This window comes from Drosophila virilis, chromosome 4 (genome assembly GCF_030788295.1).
Source record: "Drosophila virilis strain 15010-1051.87 chromosome 4, Dvir_AGI_RSII-ME, whole genome shotgun sequence".
Taxonomy (NCBI): domain Eukaryota; kingdom Metazoa; phylum Arthropoda; class Insecta; order Diptera; family Drosophilidae; genus Drosophila; species Drosophila virilis.
Window position 1 is genome coordinate 10,549,424 of NC_091546.1, and position 16,050 is coordinate 10,565,473.

The 16,050-nt window shown below is 43.9% G+C and overlaps 3 protein-coding genes and 1 long non-coding RNA gene across 5 annotated transcripts; 3 read left to right on the forward strand and 1 right to left on the reverse strand.

The window, feature by feature from the left end:
* The first annotated feature begins 13 nt into the window (after positions 1–13).
* On the forward strand, positions 14–5,552 carry LOC138911199 (uncharacterized). The gene is made up of 3 exons (XR_011416594.1): positions 14–466; positions 5,035–5,281; positions 5,343–5,552. It is a non-coding gene; the product is annotated as an uncharacterized lncRNA (long non-coding RNA).
* LOC6628205 (uncharacterized) lies at positions 1,459–5,039 on the reverse strand. Its single transcript, XM_002052178.3, has 2 exons — positions 4,805–5,039; positions 1,459–4,618 (listed from the first exon to the last, which is right to left on the reverse strand). The coding sequence occupies exons 1-2, from the start codon at positions 4,860–4,862 to the stop codon at positions 1,575–1,577; spliced, it is 3,102 nt and encodes a 1,033-aa protein (XP_002052214.1). The 5' UTR covers positions 4,863–5,039; the 3' UTR covers positions 1,459–1,574.
* A 535-nt stretch (positions 5,553–6,087) lies between the features above and the next one.
* On the forward strand, positions 6,088–12,477 carry Su(dx) (Suppressor of deltex). Of its 2 annotated transcripts, none has more exons than XM_015173260.3 (6): positions 6,088–6,316; positions 8,261–8,575; positions 8,640–8,782; positions 8,859–10,894; positions 10,968–11,166; positions 11,229–12,477. In XM_015173260.3, the coding sequence occupies exons 2-6, from the start codon at positions 8,335–8,337 to the stop codon at positions 11,496–11,498; spliced, it is 2,889 nt and encodes a 962-aa protein (XP_015028746.1). In that variant the 5' UTR covers positions 6,088–6,316; positions 8,261–8,334; the 3' UTR covers positions 11,499–12,477. The 2 variants fall into 2 exon arrangements, with proteins under 2 accessions (XP_015028746.1, XP_070064949.1); XM_070208848.1 differs by lacking the exon at positions 6,088–6,316 and adding an exon at positions 6,478–6,636.
* Positions 12,478–12,772: 295 nt separating this feature from the next.
* Positions 12,773–14,887, forward strand: Kebab (Kinetochore and EB1 associated basic protein). Its single transcript, XM_002052176.4, has 2 exons — positions 12,773–13,016; positions 13,072–14,887. The coding sequence occupies exons 1-2, from the start codon at positions 12,985–12,987 to the stop codon at positions 14,342–14,344; spliced, it is 1,305 nt and encodes a 434-aa protein (XP_002052212.2). The 5' UTR covers positions 12,773–12,984; the 3' UTR covers positions 14,345–14,887.
* The last annotated feature ends 1,163 nt before the right edge of the window (positions 14,888–16,050 follow it).

A 16,050-nucleotide genomic window follows, 5' to 3' on the forward strand; every position in this document is an offset into this window, starting at 1 on the left:
ATACCATTTTCAGTTAAAGTTTCTGTTTTTATGTGCACAAAATCTGTTTGTTGCCATTTTAATCAGTCTACGGACAACTGGGGCCGCGGCCGGCTTGTGCCACTGTCAACAAATTGAAACCCTAGCAGAGATTAAAAACCCTTTCAGAAACCTGTGCAAAACCACTTTCATCTGCCCCATGTTTCGGAGCTTTAGTTGTAGCGGGTCGCATGCGGCAATTTGTTTATTGTAATTGCTATTGTTAAGAAAATCACAGCGAATGGTGATGCATGGCACATGCTATCAAATATATTGACTTAACTACAGCCAATATCAGCAGTCGCTGTCTGGAGAAAAGTGACACCTTTTGGCCATTTTGTTGTTGTTGGAGTAGTCTCTAGTTGGGAGAGAAGTTGATGCGTGAGTGACATATTAAATTGCAAGAAAGAAATTTCTAATATGCCTGGCGACGCGTGCACAGCATTGTGTGAGTATTAATTTAAACAATTATTAGATACTAATTTTAGTAAGACAATTAAAAGCATATAATTCGTCTTCGATGAAAGGTGAAAGTGACTTTTCTCTCTTCCGCCAAGATATATATATGAATATATACTCGGTCGGAGAAGCCTCCTTTCGCCTGTTAAAAAACACTATATACTGGTTCAGGTTATAAAAATTTTGAGAAAAATTGTGAATTGACCATTGTGAAGAGCTGATTGTCTACAAAGTCTGCTAGGTTTATATACTAGATTATGTTTTCAGTTGAAATTATAATTCGACTGGCAAACTTAATATTTGTAATAAGTATTTCTACCTTGCAACCTAGATATTGGCTTTCGCGTACTGAAACACTCTCACCTCAACTCTTTAACTGAGTGAAAATGAAATATGCTTCATTTATTCCATAAATAAAAGGTATATACTATATAGTACATATAACAACCTACTAAAACTGCCAGCACATTAAAACTTATGAGCACATTAAAATAGTGAAACTTTGTACCATAGCAAGTACCTACTATCTAAAATCTTGGCATACATTTAAACAAGAAAACTGGCCATGTTCAAAGTGCCGAATTTTAAATACTCTACCAGGCAATTTAGTCAACATGTTAATGATAATAAACAGAGAACATATCAACTGACTCTGGATCGAGAGTATTTGCCTGGAATCGAAGATGTCTCTTTCAGCATGTTGCACAGTGGATGATAGAGTGGTAGGACTCCCGGCAAGGGTAGACCAGTTTGGGTATACATGTCAGTTCATAGTCGCGAGTATGTCAAGTTTTATAGGAAGGTCGTCCGCGCCAATTAAGAACTGGTATTAAAAGCGAGTGTCATGAGAGAAATTGTGACACAAGGTATTTAACGTGCTCGACAGGTAGAATATGGCATTACTTTCACAATGACCTCTTGAACCTGCAGCAACCTAATAAGCAGCAGCATATTAAAATAAAAACGAACTTGTGACTTGTCATTATTAAGTTTAATGAAGAGAATTAGTCGTTTAGCACGCTTAAATTAGAATAAATAACTTACAAAACTAGTCAAACACAAAAGGCTCAATCGGCAACAAATTCACCTAGTTCCAACTAGCCCGAGCACTTGCTGGCCAGGGTGCACATTAACGTTCGCGGACAGAAGAGCAGCCCTTTCGAGCAAGTCATCTTGTGCCCCTTCATCTGGCCCTGCGCCGTCTTGTAGCAGACAAAATAGCTGCTGATCGAAGTCTGGTCGGGTATCTTATCGCCCTCCCGGCAGTAGTACTTGCGCTTCTTGACGGATCCGCTGCTGTTGCTGATCGGCGGCAATGTGGCTATGGCTGGCGTGGGACGTGGCGTGCTGCTGGGCTCCGGCAGACTGACCATATACGAGTCCAACAGGCTTTGGTCTATGCCTGAAGATATTGCAGGTGCTGCCGGCTCCTGCATGCTGCCGTATTGCTTCAGTATATTGGCAATGCTCTGACTCTTGAGCGTCGCCTCTTGCCGGCGTTTGGCCTCCGCCAGCATCTTGAGCGCCTCCATCTGCTGTCGCCGATTCTCCTCAATGGAGTAACCATTAAAGATGGGCATGTTGCCGCACTGGGCATAGGTGGCAGCATCACAGATACGCGTTTGCTTGTTGAATCCCGTATAGGGTGGACAGGAGTAGGTCAAGACCTTGCCATCCTTTTTGCTGCACACAAAGTAGCGGGTGCAGTCCGTTTGGTTGGGCTGCCGCACGCCCGCCTGGCATGTGATCACCTCAACCTTGCCCAGCTCCGTCAAAGCGGACGGCGACTGGGTTATCAATGGCAGTATCGACTTCTGGAACACGTCCAAGCTGATGAAGTTGCCGTTAAAGTTAACCAGCTGGCCCAGTCCGGACGGGTACTTTGTCTTGCCGGGCATCATCTGAATGCTATTGCCAGCGCCCATTCCCACGCCACCTCCAGTGCTGTACATGTTGCTCCCGACGGCGTCGCTGTAGACGCTGTTGCTCATGCCGGCCATGTAAGGTGCCTGATAATCATGTTGCTGCTGCTGCGCATTCGCCACATTCTGGGGCATCGCATAGTTCTGCTCCACATACGAGCCAGGTGCTAATTGATGGCTCATGCCCAGCATCCCAGTGTCCGTCGATCCGGCACTGCTGTAGGTCAGTACGTGTCGATTGTTGTTCTTTTGGTTGTTATTCGCATTGCTGTTGACATAGTTCGCGTTAATCGCATCGTCAGCTTCCACTTCCATGCTTTCGATTTTATGCGAATTGGGTCGTATTTTCACTCGATCCGGATCAATGTGCATTGGGTATGGGCTATGCCCATCCATCGGTCGCGGCATATTCATGCCAATGTCCATGGATGTCGGGTAGCTCTCCGCATGGAAGACCCGATGCGCATTGTTCTCATCCAGATGCGGACTGGGCGTGTAATAGGAGGCCACCGTTGCCGCCGACGGCTGCTCCTCGAAGGGACGAGGCGTCGTCTGTGCAAACTCGCTCGCATACGGAGCCGCATATTGGCCCGAGTACTGGCTGCTCATCGTCGTGACCGACATCCCGGAGCTGGGTCGTGCTGTTGTCATTGTGGTCATGAATTTGTTGTAGTAGTTATTGCTGCTGTTGCTGTCGTCCATTTGATTGTTTTTGTGATTGTTGTTGAGGCTGGGATAGACGCCCAAACTGTTGCCGTAGGTATCGAGTACTTCCTTTTCCCCAGAGCTGGTGCTGGACACATGCACGGGTATCACATTGTTGTGAATGATCGTGGTACTCGGCTGCTTCTTGTTGTATCCGCTCGCTTTTTTGTGATGCACGTAATGGTTCCGTGGCGGTGGCGGCGGTGGCTGCGACTCGTAGTTCTGCATTGGATAGTATTGCTGGAAGGGATTACCGTGCGGTGTCAGTATAACCGGCTGTAGAATGGGCGGCGCGTAGAAGGCCCCATTGTAGGCGGTATTCGGCAGCACTTTGGGCAGGTTCTGGGCAGCAATCATCTGCTTGGACAGCTCCAGCACCGTTTTCAATGTTTCCTCCGAGACCTTGGGCTCATGATCGTTGTACTCGTGGCTCTGGGCTAGACTATTCTGCTGAGCCTGCTCCGAGCCATGGCCATACTGGGGCAGTGTAAACGTGACCGATCCCTCGGGACGGTTGACCACGATTTGAGAGTTTGCATAGCCCTGGCCATGCGACGAGAAGGGCTGTGCGCTGGACAGGATCAGCTTGGTCTCCGGCTGCATGCGATGCTTGGTCAGGTGTTCCTGCAGCAGAGTCTTGTTGACCGTTGGCCTGGGCAAGGGAACAGGCTGTTCCGCATTGGCGCTGGCCAATGCAGGTTTCGTTGTAGTAGTTGGAGCAGTTGTCTCCATGTGGCTGCCCAACGGATTGATCATATCAAAATGGTTTTTCAAATCAAAGTGGGCCAAAAAGGCATTCAACTGATCCGGCCGCATTTCCAACTGAGGCTTATCGGTCTTCTGGTACTTCTGCTGCAGTCCATCAATCAGCTGGGAGAGACGCTGCAGATGCGCGGTGAGATTCGGATCGATGGGTGAGCCCGACTGGCTATTAAATGTCATATGCTCGCCACTGTTTGTCGACGATGGCTCCATGAACATAGCCATAGGAGCAGACTGACTGCTATTATGGCCGATCTTCACTTCACCCTCACGAGTTGCTGCCTGCAGCTGGCCATCCAAGTCGACGAGTTCTCCGTCGCCGCTGGAATCGAATTGGCTGGAAGAGGAGCTTTCATACTCACTAGCCTGCTGTGCGGGCAGAGCTGGACTTTTCTTGTCTTCACTCTCCTCGCTGCTTATGGTCGCGTCCAGCACAATATCCACGCTTTTATCATCGTCCTGCAAGTGTGAGGACTCCTTGAGCAACAGTCCAGATTCATCTTCGGTATTAACGATGATTATGTCGGCGTCCTTGCCTGGGAGACTATTGGATGTGCTTTCCAGTTCGCCTGGGGTGATGCATTCCCAGTCTTCGCCGGGCAGCACACAGCTGCCCACATTGTGCTCGTATACGAGTCCCTCATTGCACTTGGTAGGAATCCAGACGTGCGAGTTCGAGGGCAGATCGCGGCATTTATAATAAGCATCGCAGCGGGTTTTGTGGCGACGCGACTTTTCAGGGCACGGCTTACCTGGAGGGCAGCAGGAAAAGAGAAAAACGAAAGCGGAAAGTACATAATAAATATCCAGTTCAACTATTCATTTGGTGCAAAAGAGTCCTCCGATCATTGAATGATGTAATCTTGTCATTTTGAAAATTTCTCTTAATATTCCTTTATATTCACATAACACATTTCCGATTTGAAGCTTTAGCGTACCTTCCGAAAAGTAAAATAGACTGATTAGAAGGCACACATATATTAAAGAGCCATGCATATCGATGATTAACTTGGCGAATTAGCTAATTTCCTTAGATCTTTTCTATTGTTGACAATATCCGACTCGAAAGCAAACTTCCGCTTTTGACAAAGCGCGCGATACGAATGGCTGCACATCCAAGATTTGTACAACGTTAAATTTTAATAATTTTCACTTTGCGCTGCCATAGTTAGCGCTCGGACCGGCAGCTCAGAGAAATGTGAGCTGGGGCCCTAACCGAGAATTGAATATGGAGCAAAGCGTGAAAAATACCCACCGAACTGGGCGCTTTTTGTTGGCACTCCCATTAAGTACAGCGCGTCTAACAAACAAACCAAGTCTATATACATATAAATGCGAGCACTCAGGAGGCGAAATGGAAGGTATTAATTGTTTATAAAAACAAGATGGTTGTGGCGACACACATCAAGAAGATGGTAAGTAAAAGTAAATTCACTTTTATGCGGAATTGTTTTTTGATTTTGATTATGTTTGTAGCATGGTCTAATACTTGATAAAAGGTAACACACGTAATCCATTTTTATGACCTATGAATAGGAGTCGCTGACCTACATATTTTTGGGGTAACAATAATTTGACAGATGGAATACTTTCTGGCCAAGAAAAACCCCTTAAATTATCCCATTTGTAATTACGCATAATTTATTGTTTGCATTACGCTAATTTTAAGCTAAATATTTATTTATTTGTTTTTTTTTTTATCACTATTTTATAACGGCTGCCGAAAATTTAAAATTAAATAAAGCATTGCGAATAACGGCTAAATTGGCGTCAATAATTTTGACAATCGATAAGCGATAGTTATGTTCAAATTATTGCTAGGCGTATTTTTTGGTATTAAAATGTATCGAGTGTTTTTTAAGACATTTTTTAAACTGAAATAAAAATAGTAGAGTTCAAAATTATCTTTTTACTTATTCCTGCGGTATTGCAAGAATATGCTGAACATTTATTGGCATATTTTTATGTAATGTCCCCTTGTGATGGACACTTGCCAAGAAAAACTATGTCAAACATGCTTATCTTTCCTGTCTGTTTTCTTATTAATGTTTTAAGACAGTCCAACAAGACAAAACTCAAAATTTTACTCAACTCAAAAAAGAAAAAACTAATTTTATTTGCGAGCCGCCAAAATAAAGTATGCATTCTTATGCTATTCTTTGTTGTGGTATTTTTATAGTCAGTTCATGGAGGTATTTTTGGTATTTTAAAATTTGTCAGACCGGTAACACTTAGTAGAAACGAAAACTAATTTTTTGCCAATGCATTGATTCTGCCTTTTAAACAATACCAACTAAAAACAACAAAATGCTAAGTTTTCTTAGACTATCAAGTGCAACGCGCCCATTATAAATAATTTTAAACAAATCGCGAGATTATTGTTTGTTCGCCGAAACAGTAATTACACAGACGCTGATAGCACATAAATTGTAGGAATACAAGAGCAGGAGGTAAGCGAAACATTTGGACGGTGTAGGTAATGCTAGAAATAACTCCCATTTACAGTCAAAAGCACCTGTGTGCAATAAAATGTGCGTCGTATATTTAGTTAGTTTTCTGTCTGTCACCAGGCAAGAATGAAGTGCCAGCGTTGCCGCGACCTTTGCCTCAATTACAAACAAACAGTGACACACATACCCATGCATATATGCATGTAAACACATACCAATAAACGGTTTGCATAGGAGTGGTGTGCGTTACATGAGTGCGAGTGTATTAGTGTTAGTGTGTTGTGTGCGGGTGTATAATATATAAACCGATATGTTTGCTTGTAAGTACTTACGCTTCAGGTGTCTTAATGCGCGCCCCCCACTCCACCCCCCCCCGAGCCGATCAGTGTGTCAGTGTGGGTCAATGCATTTTTAGGCATTTATTCATGTGCATAGATAACTATAAGTGCATACATACATACACATCAATGTACATACATATTTGTACGTACGTATGTTTGAAAAGTCCAACGACGCAGCTGTTGTCTCGCTCCGCTGATTACCTATTTGAGTTTCCTTTTGCCCATAATCTTGGCCTGCCCTCATCATATCAGTACACGTACGTATATGTATGTAGGAAAATACCACACATACATGCACAATCCCGTACGTGCCCACTCGATAACAACAGAGCCACAACACACATACATGCACACATATGTATTATTTCAGGCTCTCTATTTACTGATTATTAATAAATCTATAATTGTTTTGCACTCCACTTTAAATTATTGCTGATTTTACAATTGAATTATCAGAGTTTTCCCCACTTTCAAAAATCCCATCTTCCCACATTCCGTACGTAGGAATACGTTCATATCAAATAAATAACAGTTAATGAACTGAAGAAGTGCGCCATAATTAGTTAACAATTAACTATAGAATATAATAGTGATAATAGCTATATCATTAATAGACGCTGCATTCTGCAAATCCCCACTAATTGCATCTAAATATATTTCTTCTGTGCATTTAGTTCATGTCCATATACTATATATTGTATGGCCGGGGTACTTTTTTCATGTGACTCATTGGCACGGTTATACAATCCATTCAGGCAGGTGGGGGAGGTAGGCTGCGTGATATCAAAATTATTCTGAAACAGCCATATGTATAAAACTACGCACGATATGCCGGTACAGTATGCTATGTATATTTGTAGTTAGATGAAGACTGCTGACCGGGAAAAATATACGATAGCTACAATTAATAAGCCATACATATTTGTGTTTGTTTGTTTGTGCGGCAAGCGTTCACTTTGCGGAAAACACAACTTCACGACTTTTATACTACCCTTATTATATTATAATCGAGTCGAGTCTGTTTCTCTGCTAGCTAGAGTCTATCGTCATGTCCGAGTTGCCTAGATCGGCCCAGTTTATAAAAACTTAGTTTATTTACTTCAATATACTAATCAGACTCAGCAATTACTAGCTGCTCGATTAAATTATATCATATAGCGAGAATAAAAAATCGGACACAGAATGCAGAAGTTATTATTCCCATCCTGTTGGGCGAGATAACTTCTAGTCTGGTATCCCGAAGACTCAGGCACTCAGACTTGTTATCAGGTTGTATTTTGCTCAGTTGATTTCCAGCACATATGAACAAGCTATCATCATGTTTAGGAAAGCGCTATACATTTATTGTATGGATACATACATTGGGCATGTGTATATTTAAAAGCATATGTATTTATATAGGTTTGTGGCTTGTTTTTATAAACCATTTCCGAGTCTCGGCAGCTCTTTGTTTGTATTTATATTACTTGCTGGCAAATCATTGGCCAGGCAGCAATCTTATCAAATTTGCTGTCGCAATCTTTTTTGTTTTTTTGATACCTTTTATAGAGCTACATAATGTCAGAACGAAAATTAACAATTTGTCGCTGCTCTCTCCCCACAGCCCCTAACGGCGACAAACAGCTGGGCAGGAATAATAGGCTCGAAGTTTAGCTAGTAGCTAGGAGCAGCCAATAAATGGCCGATGGTAATGTTCAGGCAGCAGGTGCAGCAGCTTCTCGTGCTGGCAACGGCGCCCTCGACGCTCCACAAACCGTAAACAACAGCGCCGGCAATCCCAACCAGCCGGGAACGTCTGCTGCCCCAGCAGCAGCGGGAAGCAGTAGCAGCATCAGTGCGAGTGGGAGTGCGAGTGGAAGTGGGAGTGGCAGCAGCAATGGGAACAGCAATCAAGGATATTATCAGTTAAGCGTGACAAGTGAGTATGAGAAAAACTCTCAGTATGTTGCAAATACAAATTGATGTTCGCTTGCATTTTATAGTTGAGGAGGCTTCGCTGCGCAATAATGGATTTCTAAAACCGAATCCCTATGTGGAGCTGTTGATAGACAGCAAGAGCAAGCGAAAGACGGATTTGGTGAAGAACAGCTATCTGCCAAAATGGAACGAGGAGTTCACAGTGCTGGTGAGTGAGAGGCGAAAAGTCTTTAAGCAAAAGCAAGTTCTTTAATTAAATTTAATTTGAATATACACACGCTCAGATAACGCCCAATTCGACGCTGCACTTCAAGGTGCTGGACCATTCGAGCTTTCGCAAGGATGCAATGCTTGGCGAGCGCGTCATTCAATTGGCGCACATATTGCACCATTACAACGGGCGCTGCGAGTACCTCGAACTGACCATAGATCTGTTTGTGACCTCCAAGTCGGACAACCGACAAACCAAAAGTGGCGAACTGGTGGCTATTCTCAACGGCCTTAAGCTGGACATGAGCAAGGTAGTCCAGCTGCAACAAAATGGCACTGCCGTCCAGGCGGTCAACACTGCGGTGAGCGATGCTGCCGCCGCAGGACGTAGCTGTATGATCTATGGAGGCGTGCGTGCTCGAATGCGTCTGCGCTCCAGCAATGCGGAGCCGCCGGCGGCTACTCGTTCACCACAGTCTAACGGTATATCCTCGGAACAACGACGCTCAGCTGCGCCGCCAGTCTGGGAGCAACAGCAGCAACAGGTTGCACAACCTCAGCAGCCGCTGCGCCTGGCTAATGGCACCGCAGCGGCTGTGCCGCAAACAGCACCTTACCCACAACAACCACCGGCACCAGTGCCGGCACAGCAACGTCCACTGACCCAGGCGCCAGTCTACGCGAATGGGCCGATGGAGAATGGCGCACAGGGAACTTACATGCTGAGCGGAACGCCGGACCAACCAGCATGTGGCACTGGAATACCTGTCAGCAATGGGTCAGATCCGCAGCTGCAGACACAACCAGCGGAAGATGAGCTGTTGCCGGCCGGTTGGGAAATACGGTTGGATCAGTACGGACGTCGCTATTACGTTGATCACAACACGCGTTCGACGTATTGGGAAAAGCCGACACCGTTACCGCCCGGCTGGGAGATACGAAAGGATGTGCGTGGTCGCGTTTACTATGTGGACCACAATACGCGAAAGACCACCTGGCAACGGCCGAACAGCGAGCGACTGATGCACTTCCAGCACTGGCAGGGCCAGCGCGCTCATGTTGTGGCCCAAGGCAATCAGCGGTTCCTCTATTCACAACAGCAGCAGCAACCAACGGCTGTGACAGCGCCAGTAACGCAAGATGACGAAGATGCGCTGGGTCCGCTGCCCGATGGCTGGGAGAAAAAGGTGCAATCCGATAATCGAGTATACTTTGTAAATCACAAGAACCGCACCACCCAATGGGAGGATCCACGTACTCAGGGACAAGAGGTTAGCCTGATTAACGAGGGTCCACTGCCACCGGGCTGGGAAATTCGCTACACGGCTGCTGGGGAGCGCTTTTTTGTTGATCATAACACGCGGCGCACAACCTTCGAAGACCCCCGGCCTGGTGCGCCGAAGGGCGCCAAAGGCGTCTATGGCGTACCGCGCGCTTACGAGCGCAGCTTCCGCTGGAAGCTGTCCCAGTTTCGCTACCTGTGTCAGAGCAATGCGTTGCCCTCGCATATCAAGATCACCGTCACACGGCAGACGCTGTTCGAGGACTCATATCATCAGATTATGCGCCTGCCCGCCTATGAGCTGCGCCGCCGTCTGTACATAATCTTTCGTGGCGAGGAGGGTCTGGACTATGGCGGTGTGTCGCGCGAGTGGTTCTTCTTGCTGTCGCACGAGGTGCTCAATCCCATGTACTGTCTGTTCGAGTACGCAAACAAGAACAACTATAGCCTACAAATCAATCCTGCGTCCTATGTGAACCCGGACCACTTGCAGTACTTTAAGTTCATCGGACGGTTCATTGCCATGGCCCTGTACCATGGTCGTTTTATCTACAGTGGCTTTACGATGCCCTTCTACAAGCGTATGCTGAACAAGAAGCTGACCATCAAGGACATTGAGACCATTGATCCCGAGTTTTACAACTCGCTCATCTGGGTGCGAGACAATAACATTGACGAGTGTGGTCTAGAGCTGTGGTTCAGCGTTGACTTCGAAGTTCTAGGCCAGATAATACACCACGAGCTGAAAGAGAATGGCGAGAAGGAGCGCGTCACTGAGGAGAATAAGGAGGAGTACATAACACTCATGACCGAGTGGCGTATGACGCGGTAATTATTTAATTCCAGCCATTGCCTTCTGTACATTTCTTGATGTTATTTTCTCCATTTCATAATTGTCCAGTGGCATTGAGCAGCAGACCAAGACGTTCCTTGAGGGCTTCAACGAAGTTGTGCCCCTAGAATGGCTCAAGTACTTTGACGAGCGCGAGCTGGAGCTGATACTGTGCGGTATGCAAGACGTAGATGTTGAGGACTGGCAGCGCAACACAATATACAGACATTACAATCGCAATTCCAAGCAAGTTGTCTGGTTTTGGCAGGTGAGAACAACTTATCAATATTTTTTATTAATTCCCTAATCATCCGTCGAAATTCATTTCAGTTTGTACGCGAAACGGACAATGAGAAGCGAGCCCGTCTATTGCAATTTGTAACGGGTACATGTCGAGTTCCGGTCGGTGGCTTTGCGGAGCTGATGGGTTCGAATGGGCCGCAGCGTTTCTGCATCGAGAAGGTGGGCAAGGAGACCTGGCTGCCGCGCTCCCATACGTGCTTCAATCGACTAGACTTGCCGCCTTATAAAAGTTACGATCAGCTGGTGGAAAAATTGACCTTTGCCATTGAGGAGACTGAGGGCTTCTGCCAGGAATGAGTGGTAGTCGATTTGTGGTCAGTTTGTTGATTAATGTTTAATTCCAATTGAGAGCGTCCCGTTGTCGTCCGTTACGTTGATAGTTACTGTTATTATTATACATATACCTACATGCATATATACGTATGTATAACTATAATGTAGACACTATGTTCACATTTCCCTTGTGTGGAATGCATCCTATTCCTGCGTTTGCATAGCTATTTAAAAAGAACTACATACATTTTCTTTAGGCTTATTTGGCTCAATCCTTGCAATCCATGTTAAGTTTCGGCCTATGCTCTATTCACTGATAAAAAAAACAACTGAGATTCACACACACACACACACGCCCGAGCAGAACACATTATGTAGGGTTTGTTGAAAGAAATTAAATTTAAACTTGTTAGTCATTCAAACGGTCCACAAATAAATCAATATATAAATATATATATACATGCAAATACTTCAGTAATAAACAAGGAATGTAAAGTTTTATGTTCTTTTATAGTTTTATATAATGTTGTAAATAATTCAAATTGCTGTTGTCATAATTCAAAATAGAAACAAATAATTATTTGGCCATCAGTTGAATATTGTGAAGTGCAGCTGTTTATGACTGCATAGATAAAGGATTTTAACTTGTAAAGCAATCATTTAGCACATAGCAACACACAAGAAATAAGGAACAACTCTTACAAGAAACTAAACATGTTATATTTCAAAAATTGTAACGGCACACTTAAATACATAAAATAGCAATAATTGTTGTTAACAAATTTAGAGTAAAAATCCAGCTGCTGTAAACTTGGGTATGTTTGCAAACTGAATGCAATTTGAGAACAACTACATAAATGTAGTTGTGTAAGCGAAAGTTATGTAATGAAGGCGTATAAAGTTTATAAATTATATGATTATATATATAAACATTATATATTTAATTAGTTTAATGCAACATGTACTGTATTATATAAAATAAATGCAAAATTATTTAGTGATATGCGAAATTGTCTACCTGAAATTCAGGACCAGAGTCGGTATTTTATGTCGATTTTTATCTGCGCTTTCAAAATGGGAAGATATATTCAAAATAAAGAATAATTCAAATTGCGTATGGTTTAGGAGAATAAATATTTAAGAGTTTTAGTTTCTAGTATTTGCAGTACCTGAGACAATTATGTCATCTCTGGCAGCCTTGAGAGTGCACATACTTGAGTTGGCTTTTAAATAAAACTACAACAGGCAAATACAACAACAATTTAATTCAATTTGAATTAGTTAAAACAACTTGGAAGCAAATTCGATAGGTTTTATTTGAAATATTTATTGACGTTGCGTACTCGATAACATTCGTATATTATCGAATATTTATTTGAATATCTGGCAACGCTGCATGCTGCATGCCCGCTGCGTCCAAATTTTTTTTGGCGTCACTGAGAAAATCGCTGATTGATGCAATATAAATCATGAAAGTGCTGACAGTTCAATAACTGGAAGGATTTCAGTGATGGAGGCCGCCAGTCCCAACATTTATTTGCGGTATGTACTTTTATATATATATAAGTTTGAATATAGATGCAAGATCGTGTTACAGGTGTCTCACAGTCCCACGCACCACTCAGGAACTCTTGGAGTCACCGTTGCACGCGAAGCAACTGCCGAATTCCACATCCAAGAAAAGGCAGCTAACGAGACATCTTCCTGCTCCAACAATAAATATAACAAAATGCGCCAATTTAATGGGCCCAATATCCAAGACCCTTTATTCGGAACCTCGACGCACAAGGGAACTGTTGCAGTCGCCTTTACACACAAACGTTCGTTCGGCATCCGCCTCCAAGTGTCCCGGGACATCTGTGTCGAAATCAAATGAGTTTCTTATGCCTCACAGGGAAAATGGTCGCCTACCGAGGCGTAGGTTGGACTTCAACAAAGATGCCATGATGAAAATGGAGGCGCGCTTTTTGGCCTATATCGAGCAAATAGCTGCATTTAATTCGATCTCAAAGCGGGGCATTCTAAAAATGAACGTGAACGAGCTTGTGCGCATTCTCAGCCATTTGCTGGCGTTTACTGGCGTGCGGCTGCAGCCATTGGGTAAGGAAAATTACATTGAGCAGACGATAAAAGCGATGCAGCTGCTAAAATATCCACACAAAATAAACAAATCTTGTTTATTGGTGCCCAGCGCTTCTGCGCACCATTTGATGCTGATATTGGACTTTCTTTTGGACCTTGCACCGACGGGGAACGAAGTTTTTATATGCGATTTTGATTTTCGTAAGAGCACACATAGTACAAGCGTTACTTTGGATGAATTATCCAGCGTCAAGGACATCGTTACTCTGCAGCAGGATCTACAGAGTACGGAAATGGAACTGGCCGAACAGGCACAACTGACTAATTCAATAGAGCAACAGCTACGCCTCGTGCTCGAGGAAGAAGCCGACCTGCAGAGTCAGCTTAATTTACAACAGCAACAGCTTTATGCGTTGAGCAAGGAGTCTGCACAGCTTGATCAGAGAATGGGTTGCATGTGCATCGAAATATGGCGAAAAAACAATTCCAAAAAAGAATTACAAAACTGCTTGTCTCAACAAAATAGCAGCTACCAAGCGTACGCCCAGATATTAGATGTTTGCAACAATTCACTGCGAGAGCATTGTACTCAACTTGAGGAGCATGCGGAGTGGACGCGCAAGCATCTTAAAAATAATATTGAGGCTTTCAATGCAGTCATGCGTATTTTGTGCTTACATAATCCTCGGGGAGATGACATGCAGAGCTCGCTGGAACTTCCTCTGGCACCGACCCTGACTCAAATACAAGAGCGTCGACGCAAACTTAAAGAGCTACAACGGAATTAAAAGCGCAGGTCGCAAGAGAACCCATATCGGATAAATAAGTAATAATGTATCCAAAGCCAAGTTGACTTTAGTTCGCTTTGTTCTTCTCGATGTTTGCAGTTCAGTCTAATAATGAAGGAACCGCTAACTTAACTTAGTGACTGGCTTAAGGGAGATAACTTCGGCAACTTAAACTTAAACAGCTACCGAATTGAAAGCACAGCTCACATGAGATCCCCTATCGGATAAGTAGGTAATAATATGTCCATACTTGATAATGTATCCATATATTCGTTTCTTTACCTTTGTTATAAATAATTTATATTTATATAATTTTTGATTAATTATTACAATTTAATAACTCGTGTAGGCACTTCAAATGTGAGTTTTAAATTTACATTAAAATTAATGTTAATTATATTATAGGGTAGGGTTAAAGGGAGGTTGCTCCAGGCACTCTTCATTATATCTGCATCTGCAATGCATCTACATATAAAGATAAAGTTCATTAAACTTTTGTGGTGCCGTCAGCTTCATTTCGGCACCTCACAATTATCAAACCAACTGACAGACAAACAAGCTGGGGATGCATCAAAAAAAAGGAGCAACTATTCTAGCTGCTCACATGGCCCTCTTGATTGCCAATCGTATTATCAGTAAATTATATTTGCCCTGAGCTGGTGGCTGGCGTGTTGACCATGTTTACAGCACGCTTGGTCATGTTTGCCCGGTTGGCTAGGAAGCAGTTGTGCCTGGTTCGGTTGGTTTGTGAGCCGCTTTGGCGCTTTTCCGCTGATTTATGCAAACTGTGGCATTTTTCAATTGCGTTTTCACTCCTGCAGCAGGACCTGCTGCTGCTGCTGCCGCTGCTGCAGTTTGTTGCCTTCGCTTGTTTGGGCAAATGTTGCTTTCAAATGGGAAACCCATTGCCACGTTCATTGTTGTTCTGTTAGCTTATGCGCCCCCATTTTCGGGCAGCAGTCTGGATGTACCACCAAGTGGGCAGGAAGCGGCAAACAGGACAAATGTCTGTAGTTTCTCCGCACGAATCGCTAACTGCATTTTATTGTCGCACATGTGTTCGCCTGTTTATGCTTATGTGGATACATGAACATGCGGATCCACGCTGCGCTTTCTACATTTACCGCCAAGTGATAACTTTCACGTGGGTTGCCTTAACAGTTTTTAAAGCCAGCCTTTAAATCACACCATCCATAAAAAGCGGTCCACTTGCAATTGCATAAGAAGTCCACACAATGTAATATGAGTATTTACTTATAAGTCTGACTTAAATTAGATAGAAAAGTTGGCAAATCTAAGATGGGATCGTCTAATACCTGCCTTGCACAGTCAACAGCTCCTAATTGGGCAATTAGCTAAACGGCGTCCATACGCGTCAATCATACGCCCTGTTGCGTTCCATTGGCCCTGCGAGTGCACACACGGCTTTGACTAACTAATATTTTGTTAAACAGCAGACTAAATTAGCACATGGCTGCCTAGAAGAGAACGGCTGCGGTTCACGCAATAATGTTGCTGCATGTGGAAATAACAGATTTATTGGCGCACAATTCAGTGGCACGCTGCTGCGACGATGATGCATGAAGGCGTTGGGTCCTTGAACAAAATATTGCATTCAAGTTACAATTTATGGCACGGATAAGGATGGCAGCCGAGAGGGTCGCTGCAATTGCTGGTTACATTAGGGACAATGGCTGTCAGGCCGA

Excerpts from the sequence above, each read along its gene's own strand:
- LOC6628205 (XM_002052178.3), bottom strand. The coding sequence starts at position 4,862 with ATGCATGGCTCTTTAATATATGTGTGCCTTCTAATCAGTCTATTTTAC. Across the intron at positions 4,619-4,804 it reads TCTATTTTACTTTTCGGAAG|GTAAGCCGTGCCCTGAAAAG; the intron begins GTACGCTAAAGC and ends GCTGCCCTCCAG.
- Kebab (XM_002052176.4), top strand. The coding sequence starts at position 12,985 with ATGGAGGCCGCCAGTCCCAACATTTATTTGCG. Across the intron at positions 13,017-13,071 it reads AGTCCCAACATTTATTTGCG|GTGTCTCACAGTCCCACGCA; the intron begins GTATGTACTTTT and ends ATCGTGTTACAG.